An 18,570-nucleotide genomic window follows, 5' to 3' on the forward strand; every position below is an offset into this window, starting at 1 on the left:
TACAATAGCTAAGATTTGGAAACAGCCTAGGTGCCCGTCGGCAGATGACTGGATCAGAAAACTATGGTACATCTACACAATGGAATACTATGCTGCCATAAAAAAGAAGGAATTATTACCATGTGTAGGCACCTGGATGGAATTAGAGAACATTATGCTAAGTGAAATAAGCCAGTCAATGAAAGAAAAATACCACATGATCTCACTCATTTGTGGATAATAAAAAACATAAACTGATGAACAAAAAGATAGATACAGAGGCAGTAAAGCATCAAACAGACTGTCAAATTACAGTGGGAGGGTTAGGGAGAGGTTGGGGAAATAAGAGATCAACCGAAGGACTTGTATGCATGCATAAAAGAATAACCAACGGATGCAAAACATTGGGGGGTGAGGGCATGTATGGGAGTGGGGTGGGGGGGGGGCAATGGTAAGATATGTACACATATAATACCTTAATAAAAAATATATTAAAAAAAGACACACTACTCTTTCCGACATTTAATTATATTTAATTTAATGCTATAAATGTCAGTTATTAAGATCGCTGGGATATACAAAAGAATAAGCCACCTCCTGTGTGCCTCCTGGTGCTAGTAGACTAAGGGACGAGACAGACTTTTTAGCATATAAACAGTCTGCTTTGTTTAAGTATTAAATAATTTATACCTATGAAAATTAGGGTAGAAAACAGAATAGCCCTGGTCAGTGTGCTAAGTGGTTAAAGCATTGGCCCATGCACCGAAGGGTCGAGGGTTCAATTCCTGGGCAAGGGCAAGTACCTGGGTGCAGGCTCAATCCCTGGCCCTGGTCAAGGTGCCTGTGCAAGGCAATCAGTTGATGTGTTTCTATCAGACACCTCTCTCTTTCTCACTTTCTCTCTCTTTCTCTCTCTACCCAACCCCCTTTCCACTCTCTAAAAATCAAATGGAAGAAATGTCTTCAGGTGAGGATTAACAAAAACAAACAAAACAAAACAGAATATTATGAGAACATAAAAAATGCATTATTTTTTCCTATAAAGGTTGTGAATGGTTTTAGAGAAGAAAACTCTGGAACTAGAAGTTGAAAAATGAGAAAGTCCTTGCTAGGCTGGGGAAAAGAAGGGAGGCGTAGCTAGATCCTCTGGGTAGAGAGTACATTGCAAAGGAACTCTTTGTTTAGGGAATGGTGAGGATTTAGCTGTCCTGAATTCAGACTGATGAGATGCCAAGGGAGAAAGAGTGGGATGATGTGAGATTAGGAGGGTAAGTTGGAACCACATTTGTGAAGGGTCTAAAAGACCATAATTTAGAATTAAGGGCTTTACAACATAAGACATGAGGAATAGCAAACATTACTTTAGTGGGGAAGTAATAAATCAGACTTGCATTTTGGGAAAAGAAGTCTAGCAAAACAATTGACAATAGATTAGAAAATTTAAACTCTAATATTGAGGTTGTGCATATGGAGAGACTTGTTTTTCTTTCAAATACATAACAACACTTTTAAGCAAGCACAGCATTGATACAGTGGATATCAGCATCATCTTTTTCTTCCACACACTTTGTCCAAGAGCCCTGCGAGTATATAGCTCTGAAGTAATATGAGATCATGATTTAACCAAGCAAAAATGTGGTGTATACCTCCAGCTTCTAATGATGATGGAATAGCTGATATCAGACTAACTTTTCTATCAATATTAATTATAAATTCTTGACAAACTGTAAAAGAACAACAGAAACCGTTTTTGGATGCTAGAAAGCAACTAAAAGCAGGCTGAAACTAAAGAGGATTCAATCTTTGAAAGAAGGAAATCACACTGTGTAAGATCCACACTTAAATGACTTTGACCTATGAGGGTCCTTCCTACCCTACATGGCAAGTGGCTGGTAGGGCTCAAAGAAAAAGCAATAGTTTTATTGGCATTAACAATCACAGGACTGAACTCAGGGTTGGCAAAATGACTAGGAATTCATATGAGGATTCAGAAAGAAGAGAGTCACAGAGTGGGGGAGCCTCAAAATCTATATATGAATATAGAATCTATAAATGAATATAAACATCATTTCATTCAACATCATTTTGCTATAAAGTGGTGAGAAAAAAAGAAGAATTGATTCCAATCCAGGGCCACAATCCATGTGGAATTAGCACATTCTCCCCATGTCTGCATGGGTTCTCTGGGGAATCCAGTTTCCTTCCACATTCCAGAGATGTGCACATTAGGCGAATTGGCTTGTCTACATGTCCCAGCCTGAAAACTGTAAGAAAAAGAACCAAATGAAAATCTCAAGAATTGAAAAAAAATATTTGAAATTTTAAAAATTGGATGGAACTCATAACAGATTTAACACAACTCAGTAATAAAAAGACAATGAAAAGTAGCAAAAGACATTAATAGACACTTCCAAAAAGAATATATGAATGTCCAATAAGCACTTGGCAAGATACTTAACATCATTCATTATAAGGGTATTGCAAATAGAAATCATGAGATACCCCTTTATAGCTATTGTAACTGCTAAAATTAAAAAAGCTGACAAGACCAAAGTATTGCCAAAATTTGAATTCTTTTTTTAAAATATATTTCTTTATTGATTTCAGAGAGGAAGGGAGAGGGGGAGAGAGAGATAGAAACATCAATGATGACAGAGAATCATTGATTGGCTGCCTCCTGCACACCCCCTACTGGGGATCGAGCCCACAACCCGGACATGTGCCCTTGGCCAGAATCTAACCTGGGACCCTTCAGTCTGCAGGTCAACGCTCTATCCACTGAGCCAAACCGGCTAGGGCCAATATTTGAATTCTTATATATTGATGGGGGTATACATAAATTTGTATAATCACTTGGGAAAACTGTATGTTCTTTATAAAGTACAACATATAATGACTCAGTAATTTTACTAATAAATATTTCTTTGATGAACAAAAAAATATATAACCACAAAGGACTTTTAAAAAAATGAAGATTTATTCATAGTAGATAAAAATTATAAATACTCCAATGTCCATTTACAGATTGTTGTTGGACAGACCCCTGAGTCAGGGGGTGGCTGTTCTCCTCCTCAGCTCTTGTCAATCTCGTAAGAAAGACTTCAGATGAGTGATAGATAGCAGCATTGAAGCAAAGCAAGCAAATTTATTAAGAGAGTAAAGCAAGTAAATGTACAGCACAAGTGGGTATAATCTGAGTACCCTGCCTGGTGGAGGATTAGGGGGTTTATACTTTTCTGTCTATAGGTTTTAAGGTTCCTCTGTAGGATATTTTGGCCAACGGACTAGATTTCAAGGTCACCCTTTTACTTTGTTGTGACTTTTCCCAGAATTTATGAGAACTGCTGACTTCCCAGGACTTCTGACTTCTTTGTTCAGTGAGTGAGAAACACTCTTCTTCTTTTCCCTCTTCCTCTCCTCCTGCCTTTGCAGTTCCAGGGTGATTTAAGCTATGTATTAACCATTTTCTCTCAAGTGTCCTTGGTTGGGGAGATAAGGTTTTGCATTTTACAAGCTAGCTGCAAGTTGGCCTTGATTAATTTTCTTGTCTCACTTTCCCTATTCCACTTGCCCAGGAATTTTCCTAACTTCTTACTATCCTGCCATACAGATGAATGGATAAAGAAATTATGGTATATTTAACAATGGAATATTACTCAAGAATAAAAAGGAATGATGTACTAATCTGTGCAACAATACAGATGAATCTAAAAAATTTGCTAAATGGCCCTGGCTGGTTTGGCTCAGTGGATAGAGCATAGGCCTACGGACTGAAGGGTCCTGGGTTCAATTCCAGTCAAGGGCATGTATCTTGGTTGTGGGCACATCCCTAGTAGGGGGTATGCAGGAGGCAGCTGATGGATGTTTCTCTCTCATCAATGTTTCTAACTCTCTTTCCCTTCCTCTCTGTAAAAAATCAATAAAATATATATATTTTTAAATGTGCTAAGTGAAAGAAGTGATCACCTCCTTCCCCATCTCTTATATGAAGGTTGAAGTTATGTACCAGGCAAAACTTAGCTATGGTGAATGAAATTAGAACAAAGGGTCCCTCTGGGTGCTAAGAAGGGAAATTGGATGGAAAGGACACAAGATAGCTTTTTGGGTTGAAGGAAACATGTTGTATCTTTATTGACATCATGGTTACTTGAGTATATAATTTTGTTAAAACTCATCAAAACTGCAAAATCTGTGCGTATGATTGTTTGTAAATTATAACTCATGAATAGAATTGATGTGAATTAAAAATTAATGTAATGTAGTGGTTCAATATGCCACATGCAGGAATTGAGGTAAGACTGTCTGATTCAATTCCTGAAGGCAGTGAATTATAATGGTTAAGAGCATGATTGCTACATCAGATAAACCTGAAGTTTTGAATCACATTTCCAATATTTTGTGAATGTAGGCAAGTCACTAAACTCTGCTAAACTCCTATAAAATGGAGATAATAAAGTTAGTATCTACCTTAAGGTTGTCCTCATTATAATGCCTGGCACATAGATGCACTCAATACATTTAAGCTGTAGTCATTATTATTAAATAGCTCTTCAGCTAGGCTTTCAGCAGAAAGGAATGCTGGTATAACCTTGAAGATTTTGAGAATTAGATATCTACAAACTTCATTAGGCTGCAATCTAAATAATGTAGACAATATGTGACAGCATATGATTAAGTACACTAGCAAATCCCATTTTAGTTATCCATTTCAAACTGAGTAACTCATTATCTCTTTGCCAAGAAAATATGTTCACTTTAAAATGCTTGAAGTAGTTGGCTCAGTGGTTGAGCGTCAACTTATTAACCAGGAGGTCACAGTTCAATTCCTGGTCAGGGCACATGCCCGGATTGTGGGCTTGATTCCCAGTGGGGGATGTGCAGGAGGCAGCGAATCAATGATCTTTCTCATCACTGATGTTTGTATCTCTCACTCCCTCTCCATTCCTCTCTGAAATCAATAAAAATATATTTATAAAATAAAATACTTGAAGTACTTATTAGGGTCATTTTTTCCCTTAATAGTCTCACCCTCTGTTTTCCATCTCGTAATCACTTCTTATATTTTGGCATATATTTTTCCAATACCCTTATATGTATATATATATAAATTGTTTGTGTATATAACTATGTATAACTTTGTAAATGAAAATGTGACTATACTATATATACTCTTATAAATGGCATTTCACTTAGAAATATTTTCATGTTTATAAATATTTACATATAGAGTTGGCCTGTTATTTTAAATAGCTGTATAATAGTTCATTGCATTGATAAGTCTTTTGATTTATTTAACCACCGCTCTATCTGAGTAATTTCCAGTTTTCACTATATGAACAACTTTGGCCTATCTATTTATTTACATCATGTGCACTTCTGTTATTTCACAGAATACATTTTAAAAAGTAAAATTGCTATAAGAAAGAGTTTGAACAAAATATATCAAATTTTTTTTGTAAGAGGAAATTATGTATGTGAGTATGTGTGTGCATAAACAGTGAAAGCATGAAGAGCAGAATTTTGAGTTGTCTGCATGGTAAATGGTGGTTTTCATATTCTGCTTGCTTCTTTATATTCCTCATTTTTAAACAAGGAAAAAAGTTATTTTAATATTTAAACAAAATTTCCACTTAAGGAGTTTAAGGTCTTAACTACTATAGTGGGGCACATGCACTGTACACACTAAGCCGGTGCTGCTCATGCCTGGTATTATTCACGTTCCACGCATGGCCATGGGAAGCAGTGTCGTTATGGGCACTGATTTCTAAGGAAACTGGGGCGTGAGCATCACATGTCTGATAAAGAGTCTGGATCTCAGTATATAGGTTTTCTAAAACACAGTGGTTTAGAGTAGTCTGGAGTGAGGTCATTTTTTTGTGGGTGCCTTTGAGGCCCAGGTTCATTCTCAAACTTCAGAGATATGCAAGTAGTGGTGTAGGGAAGCCCAGAGGAGACTGTTTTCCTAGGAGACTTATTCAGCCAGAAGTAATGTCTTCAAGGCAGTCAGTGGTTGCAAAGCCACTGGGACATTAAAAAAGTTTTATGTCCTTCAATTACAATCTCCCACCAAATATCCAGCTTCCTCTCAAAATAATGACAATAATAATAATAATAATAATCTACACTAATAAAAGAGAAACATGCAAATTAACCATCACTCTTCTATACCCACAAGCCATGCCCACCAGACAATCAGGAGCGAGTATGCAAATTAACCCAACCAAGATGGCGGCTGGCCATGAAGCTGGAGCAAGCAGGAGGCTTGGGTTGCTCTGGCAATGGAGGAAGCCAAGCTTCCCACCTGCCCTGGCCAGCCCTGGCCTCCACTCAAGGAGGCACTGAAAAAAAAAAAAAAAGAAAGAAAAGAGGGGCTGGGACCTTGGGTTGCCGGGGGGTGATCAGGCCAGGATGGGACTTCAGTGGCCGTTGGGGGTAAGCAGACCAGCAGGGGGGCCAATTGGGGGTGAGAAGGCCGTCAGTGGGGGTCAGTTGGAGGTGATCAGGACAGTGGGGGGGGGCAGTTTGGAGTGAGCAGGCCAGCAGGGGGGCAGTTGGGGGTGAGCAGGCCAATGGGGAGGGGAGGTAGGGGTGGGCAGGCCAGCAGGGGGGGCAGTTGGGGGTGAGCAGGCTGGCAGGGGGGGCATTTGGGGGCAAGCAGGCCGGCAGGCAGAGTGGTTAGGGGCAATCAGGCAGGCAGGCAGGCAGGTGAGCGGCTGGAGCCAGCAGTCCCGGATTGTGAGAGGGATGTCTGACTGCCGGTTTAGGCCTGATCCCTGTAAACCGGCAGTAGGACATCCTTTGAGGGGTCCCAGGTTGAAGAGGGTGCAGGCTGGGCTAAGAACCGCCCCCCCCCCCCCGTGCACTAATTTCGTGCACCGGGCCACTAGTAATAATAATAAAGTCATGATCAATTACGTGGTATTGTGAACTGTGGAGAGAGGGGGGCAGTCTTCAGACCACTAATATTCTGATATATTTTCACATCTTTACAATCTTGTGTTTCCTTTCTGTCCAAGGACCCCATTCAGAAATAACGAAGAACCCAAGTTCTCAATGTCCTGATTTATGTGCTTGTGGTCTTATAGCTCTCCACCTGTGCATTCCAATCCAGTCATGCAGTTTTAATTTCCAATGGCATCCAATTTGTGTTTTGAAAAGCTGACTCTCACTGGGGAGGCCAGATATGATGAGGAGCAGGATGGGAGGCCAGGGAGCGATGAGACCTGGGGTTGGGGAGCCTGCTCATTTAGCAGAGCTGGAGCAGTGGCAGCCAAGTTCTGTTTCAGTCCCTGTCGATTGACGATGGTTCTATGGGTGTTTATAACGACCTAAGCCAGTGGTCGGCAAACTCATTAGTTAACAGAGCCAAATATCAACAGTACAACGATTGAAATTTCTTTTGAGAGCCAAATTTTTTAAACTTAATCTTCTTCTAACACCACTTCTTCAAAATAGACTCGCCCAGGCCGTGGTATTTTGTGGAAGAGCCACACTCCGGGGGCCAAAGAGCCACATGTGGCTCGTGAGCCGCAGTTTGCCGACTACAGACCTAAGCTAACCTTGCGCTTTACTTAGTGCCTTGTTAGAGACCCTGCAGCAGCTCAGTCATGTCTGTGTCATACTTTTGGGGGGTGAAGTGGGCAGGAGGAACTCAGAGGTCTGATTCTTGCTTTGATTAGTTTTAACTCTACTGTCTCTGTTTTGAGGTGTGTAAAAATGTTCTAGAGTGTTTTCCTCACTTTCTTCTCGGCTGTTTTTTGTCTGTGTTTTGAAGGCAATGCTTACCAGCTTAGAGGTAGAAGTGTTAGTGTTTCTTCCCGACCTTGTGTTCAGTGACATGGACTTGATAGTTTGAAATGGACATGAGAATAATTACACCATTGAAATTGCAAAATGCAAAATGCTTCAAATAATGGACTCTCCCTGCTTCAAGAAGATATATTTTTTAACGTTTAGTAGCACACTACTACTAAAAATCCTTCTATTTCTGCTCACCCCCTGTACTCTTTACCCCGCACACACATGTAGGGTGGGGAAGGGGAGAACGTAGTGTTTGAGGGATTGGACACCATGGGTTTCTTCCATGGGCTAAGGTGATTTTAAATAGGGAGAAACTGAGTTACTTTTCTCTTCCTATATCAAATTTGTCAGTTATTTCCCAAAGGCCAACAATGGGCTAACTTTCTTCTCTCTCTCTCAGTGGATGGCTGCATTCACAGAGCGGCTGGCCCCTGTTTGCTAGCTGAATGTCGTACCCTGAACGGCTGTGATACTGGGCATGCGAAAATCACATGTGGCTATGACCTGCCTGCAAAATGTGAGTACAACTCTTTTGAACACTGTTTCAGAATCTGAGGAGCATTCTTGCCTTGTTTTATTTCTCAGGTGTGAAACTAGGGGAGGAAATGGTAGTGGTGGTATTTAATTAAATGTGCTTATATTAAGGTTTTGTACCTGGTAATAAAATGTGTTTTCCAAATATCTAAATGTATGCCATTTAACTATAGGTGTTTTTTGTTCAGACCTTCAACAGACAGTCTCTGAAATAGAGAAATAAAAATATGAGCAAAAAACATATTATAGTATTTAAGTGCCATTGAGTGACAGCTTCTGGAAATGATGCCAATTTCTTATTCCTTGTTCAGGTTTCGTGATTGTGGATGTGTTTAGAGCAAAGGAGATCAAAGTGATGTATTGTGTTTTCAGCTGCCATGTAAAGGCTGATTGGCAATTATAGCCAAGGCATCTGTCACACTTCCCTTTCGGGGAAAAGCCAGTGGAATGTGGTTGTCAGTGTGAGAATGCTCTTTGAATGTGGAATGGTCAAAATTTCCATTATATTTGAATAGAGAGAAGTATTGCATTTGATTGACCTTGTTGGTTAGTCATTTAGCCAACTGGGTGGGGTGGTGTGGAATAAGAACAGTAAGAAGGAAACTGGCTAGAGGCACACATTCTTTTTTTAATCACATTATCTTCAGGGCCTGGGGCTCGAGGCAGAGAGTTTCATTGCACAGTGAAGGTTGTGCATTGATCCAAAATTGAGGCACTGATTAATTTTTTATTCCATGTACCTGCTTCTTATGATATTGCCTGGATCTGGGAACACATTTTATGTGAAAGTAAACACATGGTACAGTGTGCAGATAATGTGATGTAGAATTGTACACCCGAAACCTGTATAATTTTGTTAACCAGTGTCACCCTAATAAATTCAATAAAAAGGAAAAATATGACATGGATTTTTTTTTTTAATGTAAAGCTGGTTTTTGTTTTAGCACTGGAGAAAAAGTAACTAAAACATTACAATCTGTAGGATACTCTTTGGTCTTGTACAGGCAGGTTGTGTAAAAATGGATTTCCTGTGGATCTGTGCGAGGAGAGAGAGAGTGTTACAATGCAAAGATTACTTGAAAATAGGTTTAAATCTGAGGATTTTTAGTAAATAGTAATATACTAAAATGATATTTTCTTTATAAATGTTATAATACTACATTCTATGTTCCTCACAGAGGGTTGCTAGTGAAAGTGTATCAACTGTATACTGTTTAATTTTCCCTTTCATGACTTCTCATTTTTCTTTCTTTGTTACTGTTTTAACCTTCTGCCAAATGACCCCTCACTCGTAGTTGGACGATATATTTATGTCAAATAAGGTCCTTCGTGTCCATTGTGTTCAGAGAAGTTCTCCCTAGGTCTCAGAGAACCTGAGTATTAAAGGTGATTTCATTTCTAGGTTTATGTGAACCAGTGTTTATAAATATTGGTCATTCTTTCTTTTTAACAACATAATACCTTTGTGATATAGTTAACAAATACCACCCTGAGAGCAAGCAGATAATCAATTAGTTTTAGACTTGTATCAGTCCTTAAACCAGAGAATAAGGCCTGGTCCCCTATTGATTCACTACTTTTTTATATATTAAAGCACATACCAAAAATTCTTCAGCTCTGAGATTTCTGAAGTCAAGTAACCTTGGAATTGCTAAATATGATCAAATGAAATGGTGGCTCTAGTGTATAGGTTGACACTATGACAATCTTGTTTAATGTGCTTGTTCTTATCTAACATCTCTCTAAATAACCTATAAATAGCTAAATAACTAAATAGCTTAGTTCAGGGTTGCTGAAGAATTGTACTATACCAGACCCTGAGGTACAAAGGTCAATAATACAAATACATGAGCTGGAGAAATTCTGCAAATGAGTCATATCTTTGAACTAAAGTGCAGCTTTCTTGCTCATCCCAGGGCAGGTAAGACAAGAAATATAGACATGAAAAGTCATCAGGACTCGATAGAGAATCCCAGTGAGCTGAGATGTGAGAGCCTGGCATGCCTTTAAGTCCCTGCACACAGCCTACAGGGCATGTCTTGTAAAAAATGCAAAAGAAATGTAACAGAAATTGCCAGATTGGAATGGCAGTGCCACCTCCTAAAGTCACGCAGACAGATTCTATGAATGTCCTGGTACTTTTCTGTATTTAGCAAGGTTTAACAATTTATATTACAACATAAAGAAAAGCAAGGGAGGCAATACAAGACTGAGTAATGATAGCTTACATTTATATGCCACTTTATAGTATGGCACTGTACTTTCACAAGCCCTCATATTTTAAACTATATTTTCTAAACATCCTGTGTGTTCCTTTTTCCTTTTCTGCTCCCTGAGAGATGTTTTCCTTTCTCATCAATTTGGTTCATCCATTTCGGAGTCATTAACAATCCACAGATGTGCTTTTGTAGAGAGAGAATGAAAAGGGAACTCATTACATACTGTTTGGGTCATTTTTCCTCCATATTTAATAACTCCATGACAGTTTGACAGCCGAGACTAGCTCCTGTCTATCCTCTGTGACAGTGGGTTTATCATTACAGGGGCACTAAAGCCAGTCATCCAGCCACCAGTGATAATATCTTCATGCATCAGCAACTTGTTTGTAAAATGCTATCATATGGGTTACAGACAAACTGGGTAATTTTGGACTGGTCTTTGCTTCTCCTCTCTCTCTCTCTCTCTCTCTCTCTCTCTCTCTCTCTCTGCTTGCTAAATTAATCTATTTATAAATGCTTGTATTTGAATTAAATATACTTATAGTCTACTACAGGCTCAGTGCATGAAATTCATGCACGGGTATGGTCCCTAGCGGTCACCTGCCACCGCTGTGCGCAGGGCCTCCCATCCCCCTGCCTCCTGCCACCTACAGCCACTGCTGCAGCTGGCCCGGCCCCCACCCCCTGGTTAAACTCCTGGTCAAACTCCAGGTTGAGAAGACAATTTGCATATTAGGCTTTTATTAGATAGGATATCCTGATTGGTGGAATGATAAGCCTCAGATATTTAGTTTATGGCTTGGATGTTTTGAATAATTTGTTTTGATGTAAAATATGCAATTTTTCTTTTCAAAAGTAATCTGAAGAGTGAAAGAATATAGGCCCATATTTCATTGAAGGCTATTGCTAAGGAAATGACATAGGAACTGAACTAAGTACTGCTCATGTAATTGGAACTTTGGGGACTTTCTCTTCTACAATATTAGAGATTTGGGGGGTTCATAATACAGTTTAGATTTCTATAGTTTTAGAGCTTTATCAACATGTTGGGATGTTTCTATTTATGCTATCATCATTCTTACTGGGAGAGGTTTGTTCATCCCTGTCACAGTTCGAGTGTCAATATCTGGCATAGTGTCTTTGAATTAATGTGAATGAATCAGTGATCAAACACATGAATCGTTTAAGACCTATTCACCTGGAGAATAGTTTTGTGTTGCTTTCACTTCTAATTCTTTCTCTCCTGCAATCCATTCTGCCTAGTGCATATACTATTAGATTAATAATAGTAGATTAATATTCCCGAATCCTGAGTCCTTGTAATTGTCTATGAGATTCTAGATGATGTGACCCTCCATACCTCTCTGACATCGTCTCCTTCTACCCTCTCCCTAGCTCATCAAGGCTGCTTTGCCAATATTTATTGCCTTTGTATTAGCATTCTCTCTCCCTGGAATTCTATTCTTCTACTTACCTATGCGGCTTGCTCCTTCACCTACTTCAAACCCTTGATCAAACCCTAATCAACATATTTATAACTGCTTCTCTGCTGTATTTGTAATTGCTTATGTAGTATTTAACTTTTAAATACACTGTATCATTTACTTGTTTATTTTATTTATTGTCTGTCCCCCCCTCCCACCCACCACAAGAATGAGGACAGATATTTTTTTCTGCATCTTTTTCATTTATTGCTGTATCCATGCAGCTTAGAAAAATAGGGGTTCAAATATATTTGTTGACTGAATTAATGAAATCTAACTCTACTCCTCTCAAATCCTTCACTAGGCTTTTACTTTAAACATAGACTTGTTAGCCTTATCTTTGGCCTTCCGTGATTTAATGCCATATCTTGAACTATTTACAACCTTTCATGTGATCTGAATTGCTCATAATGGTATGTCTGTGTGGGGGTTTGTGTTCAGCGCTATCTCAAAAGCTCTTTCTCTGTTTCATTATAGCTATCTTCCAGACTCAGCTCAAATATCACTTCTACAATAAAACAAGTCTTCCCTTATCAACTCAGCTAAAAGTACTTTATTTTTCCTTCCAAATCCAGAATGCTGTAGTTAACAGGTTGAGGGCACTTTTATTGTGTGACTGTTTATTGTTATCTCTGTGAACTTTCCACCTGTCTAGTAGCCTTTTGTATATGTTAATGCATACTAGAGAATTATCTGTCAAATGTATTAATTGTTGAAGGTGGAAAGCTGGTTGATGATTGATTAATTGCTGGTGGGGGGATGCAAAAGAAAATGTATACTAATATTCCTGAGAAATGATGAAATTAGTATCAAGTATCCCTTGTGTTTTTAAATCATATTTTAACATACTTCTAATTCCAAACTCTTTTGTCTAAGAAATTTACTGTTAATCGAGTTTCTCCCAGAGGTGAACAAATAAAAATAAAGAAATCATATCAACTTTATTCAGTGATTTTCATCATAGCTCACCTCTGTTTTATTTCTTGAGAATGCTTCGCTTTTAGGCTTTAGGGCTGAATAATCATCAAAGATAAATGGAAAAAATATTAAACTTGTATGCATAAAATGGTGGAATCTGTTTCTTTTATTCCTTCTATTTAATCTTTGGAAGAAGTGAAAGGGTAATATTAGCATCAAACTCTCAGTTTTTCATCAGTCATTTGAAAGGCAACTCTAGGGTGGGAGACCATAGCATTATATGTTTGAATATCATAGAATGGTATGAAATCAGAGTCCTTATAATGTTTCCAGGTGCAATAATAATCAGATAATGGTAGCTTAAAAGGAACTGTTGATAATAATTAGTACTTCTCTTCTGCCCTTCATCAAGAAATCATAGTACTTTGAAACATTAGCTGATCAACCCTTTTGAAATTTCTGTGATGAAGTAACATGACAAGTGGTAATATTTTATCACAATACAAAAAGGAATTCAGGTACAGAGAGGCTAAATTTGTTTTTCCCAACATAAATGAAAAAAGAAACAGATTCATCAATACAGAGAACAGACTGATGTTTGCCAGAGTGGAGGGGTTTGAGGAACTGGGTGAAAAAGGTGAAGGAATTGAGAAGTACAGATCAGTAGTTACAAAGTTGTCATGGGGATATGTAATACAGCATAGGGAATATACTCAGTAATATTCTAGTAACCATGTATGGTGCCAGTTGTGTGCTGGAGGTAGGTGTGTGTGTGTGTGTGTGTGTGTGTGTGTGTGTGTGTGTAGGGGGGGAGTGTATGGTTGTCTTCCCAATATGTTGTACACCTGAAACTAATACAAAATAATGTTGAATGTAAACTATAATTGAAAATACTTTAAAAATTTCAATTTGTTTTCCCAATAACGAAGTGAGTCCATATTAGAGGCATGACAACGTATCCCTGAACTAGGGAAAGAGTCTATGGCAGGCGTTGCTCAAACCTGCTGCCTGTTTTTGTAAATAAAATTTTATTAGAACATAGCCATGCCCATCTGTGTACATATTGTGTGTAACTGATGTCATATGACAGAACTGAATACTTGCAACAGAAACTGTGTGACCACAAAGCCTGAAACATTTCCTCTCAGTCCCTTTACAAAAATAATTTGCCTGCTCCTCATCTAGGGCAATCTCCACTTTTATATGGAGGAAGCTGAGATCCAGAGAGCTTAAATGTCTATTGAATTTTATTGAATGTATGTGACTTACTTAGATTACTATTGACAAAACTGAGACTAAATGCATGCCTTCTATTTCTTGGGACAGTCCTTGCTTCTATTGCCTCAACAGAACATCGCCTTGGGAGGATCATCTGAAGTCTTTAAAATGTTTCAAATTATAAGGACACCTTGAAAAAAAGTCTAGAAAAAATGACTCTTTTTCTCAATAGGGCCAGAACTAGAAAGTGAGTAAGTTCAGACTCTGAAGGGAGAGTTAATTCAAACCATCAGATGATTAGACAATAAATCTTTATTTTTTGCTTCCTCCAGTGTGGTAGCTAAGATGTTGAAAGGGAGCCTGTAGTCCTGAGGAAATTCAGTTTCTAGAGTAGGTAGCTTAGATGATGCTTCTGCAAGTCCTCCAGAATCATGGCCTGATTTCAGCCATGTGGGCCGCAGCAGCAGGTGTTTGATTGTGAAGGCAGCAGCGTGGGCATCATGCTAAGAGTCTGCCTTCACCAGTGTTTGATGTAGACCTGAGGACCCTCACAAGCCTTTTCCATAATTAAATTACTTATATTCCATAAAGAGAGAAATGGCTTTTGAAGAACAAAAAAATCACCTTCCTTCCTGGAGAGGGAGATGGTATTGTTCCTCCTAAAATCATACCTGATTGGCTCATTTCCCTTTAGTGCTTTAGGAATTTCATGTCGACTGGGATCTATTTCTTTGTAATTACCACCCCTTTCATTTATGTAAGCAGTTTCATACATTTTATCTTCTTAGTGATCCTTATGATGGCTGTGGCAGTAGGAAGGGGCAGGAAGATTGTAAAACCCCAGAGCATTGGTTCTCAAATGTGCTCAGTAGCAGTGGCAGCAGCATCTGAGAATTTGTTAGAGATGCAAATTCTCAGGCCCCGCCCCAGACCCACTGAATCAGAAACTCTGTGACTTTGATGTGTGCTCAAGTGTGAGGACTATTGACCTACAGTGGTGTAATCCTGGGCAGAGCCCTTGCCATTGGACCTCTTGCCCTACAACCCCTTTGCTACACAATACAGGCAACCTTTTGGGTCACAGGGTAAGGCTTTGTTTGAAGAGAACTACATTCTCTTCCTCTGTCGTTTTTTCACATTTAGCAATGCTGTCTGCATTTGCATTTGTTTATTGCTTGTCTTCTTAAACAGAATAACATTTAAGAGAGCGAACATCATATCAGTCTCATTCACCTGGTGTCCTTAGCATCTGACATAGTAACCAGCACAGTTACTTGATACACATTAACTGGAAGAATTAATGAAAGCATTGTCTCTGTCATAGTCATAGCTGCCATGGCAGGAAGATAGCCAAGAAGATATGCAAGAAAGGACTAGGTGATCCCGGAAATCTGCAGAGCGAGGACTGCTGCCACTGGCAGTCTTCCTGTGATCCCATCAGCAAACCTGCTGCTTGTTCAAGGACTCTAGCAGAGTACTGGAGCACGGAGATAAAATTTGCTTATTTTGTCCACAGGGCACACACATAACCCACACTTAGATGATTTCCTTTTATTTTCTCTCTTCTTTATTTGGCCTATTGTGATAGCATAAATTCCATCCCCAGGGGGCTTTGTAATGGAATAACTAAACAGTCCTAATGGTAAATAGTGTCTTTTAAAAAAATCTACCTTTTGGAAGCAACTGGCATTCACATTGTGGTATTTTGGCTGAGTGTAAATAAATGCCTCTGCTTGGGTGACATTGTTGGACATCTTACCAGGCCTTCACAGGACATTGTCTATACCTTCTTTTTCCTATGTGATCAATCGGAAGTAACAGAGTAAATCAATTCTGGGTAATAATGTAAATGGGCTCTCGAAGGCAATCCCTGCTGTGAAATAAGCAGTTAGCTGCAACACTGGCATTAACCACCATGGGGATAATCAGCCTTTGGATGTGTTTAATCAGAGTTATCAGCTAAGATTAAAAAGAGAGTTACTGTTGTGCAGGGATAATCATTGTAAGTATTGAAAATATGAATATTTGAAGGTTCTCTCATCAATTAAAGCCATCAGAATTGCTTTGAGTAATTTAGGATGCTTTGAGGTCAGGCACAAGCAAACAGAAAAAGTTAATCTCAGACCCAGAGTAGTTAATGGCAGGAATTTCAGAACAGTTTTATTGAAATAAGTAGTGAATGCTGTTAAGTGAAGATTTCACCCAGTACTAAAATGTCCTTTGAACTATTATTAGCACATGTGACTTGATTCAAAAGTGGGCAACACAGAACAATTTGTAAATGTATTAATTTTCCTTGCATTAATCACTAATCCCAAAAATGAAATATTAGACCACTTTGTGGCTTGATGAGGGGTGTTTCCAGTTGAAAATATTGATGTAACCAAGCTCTGTACTGTAGAATAAAAGGTTGACTCTGGGACAAGGATACTAGATATCAGGATAGAAGGACTGAGAAGTTCTGAATCCATGACATTCTAATTAGTAAAGTCCCTTAACCTTTGAGCCCAGATTTGTTCACCCATGGTTATCTGGGAGTTGTAATATCTCCCTTAGGTGAGACTGTTAGGGGATATACACAGAGGCACTTTTTAGTAGTATAAGGCATCATAAAGATACTGGCTTTATTATTACTTGAAAGTACTTAGCATACCTAATTTACTTATTCAACCAATGTTTATTGAGTGCTTGCTCTGAATTACTGTGCTCTTCTAGAATGTAGAAAGCTATAGTGATGGAGATGGCTAAGGTTCCAGTCCAATCTCAGGTTCTAACAGATAATAAACATATTCACATAAAAGCAGAGAACCTCCGATAATGTCAGGGCTCTAAGGAAAATAAGGAGTGACAATAAAATGCAGAGTGGAGGGAGGGGGCTACTTATTCTACGGTGGTTTGGCAAGGCCTCCCAAAAAGATGGTGTTTGAACTGAGAGCCATCTACTAACTGGGGAAAATTCATTGCTGGAAGGACGAAAGCGCTGTTACCACGGGGTTAAAAACAAAATCATCTTTTCTGTTGTGTAAAATGAGATGGTCCATACATTTTTCAATTGTTCTTCCTTGCTGCAGATATTGAACATCAGGTCTGACATATGTATAATTTTCATTTTAGTCTGATTTTTGGAGATACTAAAGGGAGTGCTGCTGTCACGGGAATTGACAGGAATTTAACGATCTCCTCATCTGACCTCCTGTTTTACAGCTAGGGAAATTGAGGCCCAGACAAATTCTTTTTCCCAGGCCTTATGGTAAAGGATAGAGCCTGGGCATCTTGACTCAGAGCATGGTGCTCCTTCTGCCTTTCCTGGAGTCTCTTCAATCATGTGAACTCTCTTATGGGAGTATGGTGGGAATGTAATCAACTCTTAAGTGAGGTGATGCACATGAAATTTCTTATTTCACATGAAACTTTATTGTTAATAGTAATTTAGATGAGTTTAATTATGACACCTGGAGTGCTACTAAGTAAGGTTTATGACAACAATCCATTTGAACATGTGGAGCAGTGACTGGTCTCTGAGAAAATGTGGAAGTCACAATAGCAATGAAGAAAAGTCCTATGTCAACCTCAGGACACGGACATTTGTCCCTGTGTCCTTCCAACAGAAAAGGGAAACTCTTTAGAAGTACTTTTGAGAACTTCAGATAATTGGTTTGAAAGATATACTACAAACCCTTGATATTTCTTCCCCTTGTATATGGCCTGGACTTAACAACTCCCTTTGGTGAATAGAATATTTCAGCGTAATGGAATCACTGAGATTAGGTTACAGAAAGACTGTGCCTTCTATTTTGCTGCCATCTCTAACTTTGTTTCTCTCAAATCACTCATTACTCTCCTAGAGCACCATAAAAAATTACCACAAACTTGAAAGTTTAAAACATCGTTTATCCTTTCACAGTTGGAGGCCAGAGGTCTGAAGTGAAGGTATCAGTAGGGCTCTGTTCCTTCTGAAATTTCTAGGGGAAGACCCATCCTTGCCTCTTCCAGCTTTGGAGGCTCGATGGCTATGGCAACAGAATTCCAATGTTTGCCTCTGTCTTCACATGACCATCTTCCCTGTGTCTCTCTGTACCTTTTCCCCCTTTCTTCCCTTAAAAGGATACTTGTCATTGGATTTAGGCCTATCCTAACCCAGGATAATCTCAAGGTCTTGAGATCAGTTACTTAACTATATCTGCAAAGACCCTTTTTCAAAATAAATTCACATTCACAAGTTCTTGAGTGCAGGACATGGACCTGTTTATTTTTGGCGGGTCACCACTGAACACACTACACAGTCTCCTTAGATGAAGTAAGCTGCCATGTCATGTGGAAGCCCTGAAAAGAGGAAAACCAGAGACCATGTGGTGGGGGAACTCGGCTTCTGAAGAGGCCCATATGTGGGGGAACTTGGGTCTACTTGTAACAAGGTG

General features: G+C 39.0%; 1 protein-coding gene across 4 annotated transcripts in view; it reads left to right on the forward strand.

Moving 5' to 3' along the window:
* Positions 1-18,570, forward strand: part of MACROD2 (mono-ADP ribosylhydrolase 2) — a 1,970,509-nt gene that overhangs the window by 633,060 nt on the left and 1,318,879 nt on the right. For all 4 annotated transcript variants that reach the window (XM_080685397.1, XM_080685398.1, XM_080685399.1 and 1 more), the window contains exon 5: positions 8,180-8,296. In XM_080685397.1, the coding sequence (XP_080541523.1) occupies positions 8,180-8,296 (117 nt within the window). The remainder of the gene's footprint in view (positions 1-8,179; positions 8,297-18,570) is intronic.

Source organism: Plecotus auritus (genome assembly GCF_963455305.1).
Source record: "Plecotus auritus genome assembly, chromosome: 8".
Classification (NCBI taxonomy): Eukaryota; Metazoa; Chordata; class Mammalia; order Chiroptera; family Vespertilionidae; genus Plecotus; species Plecotus auritus.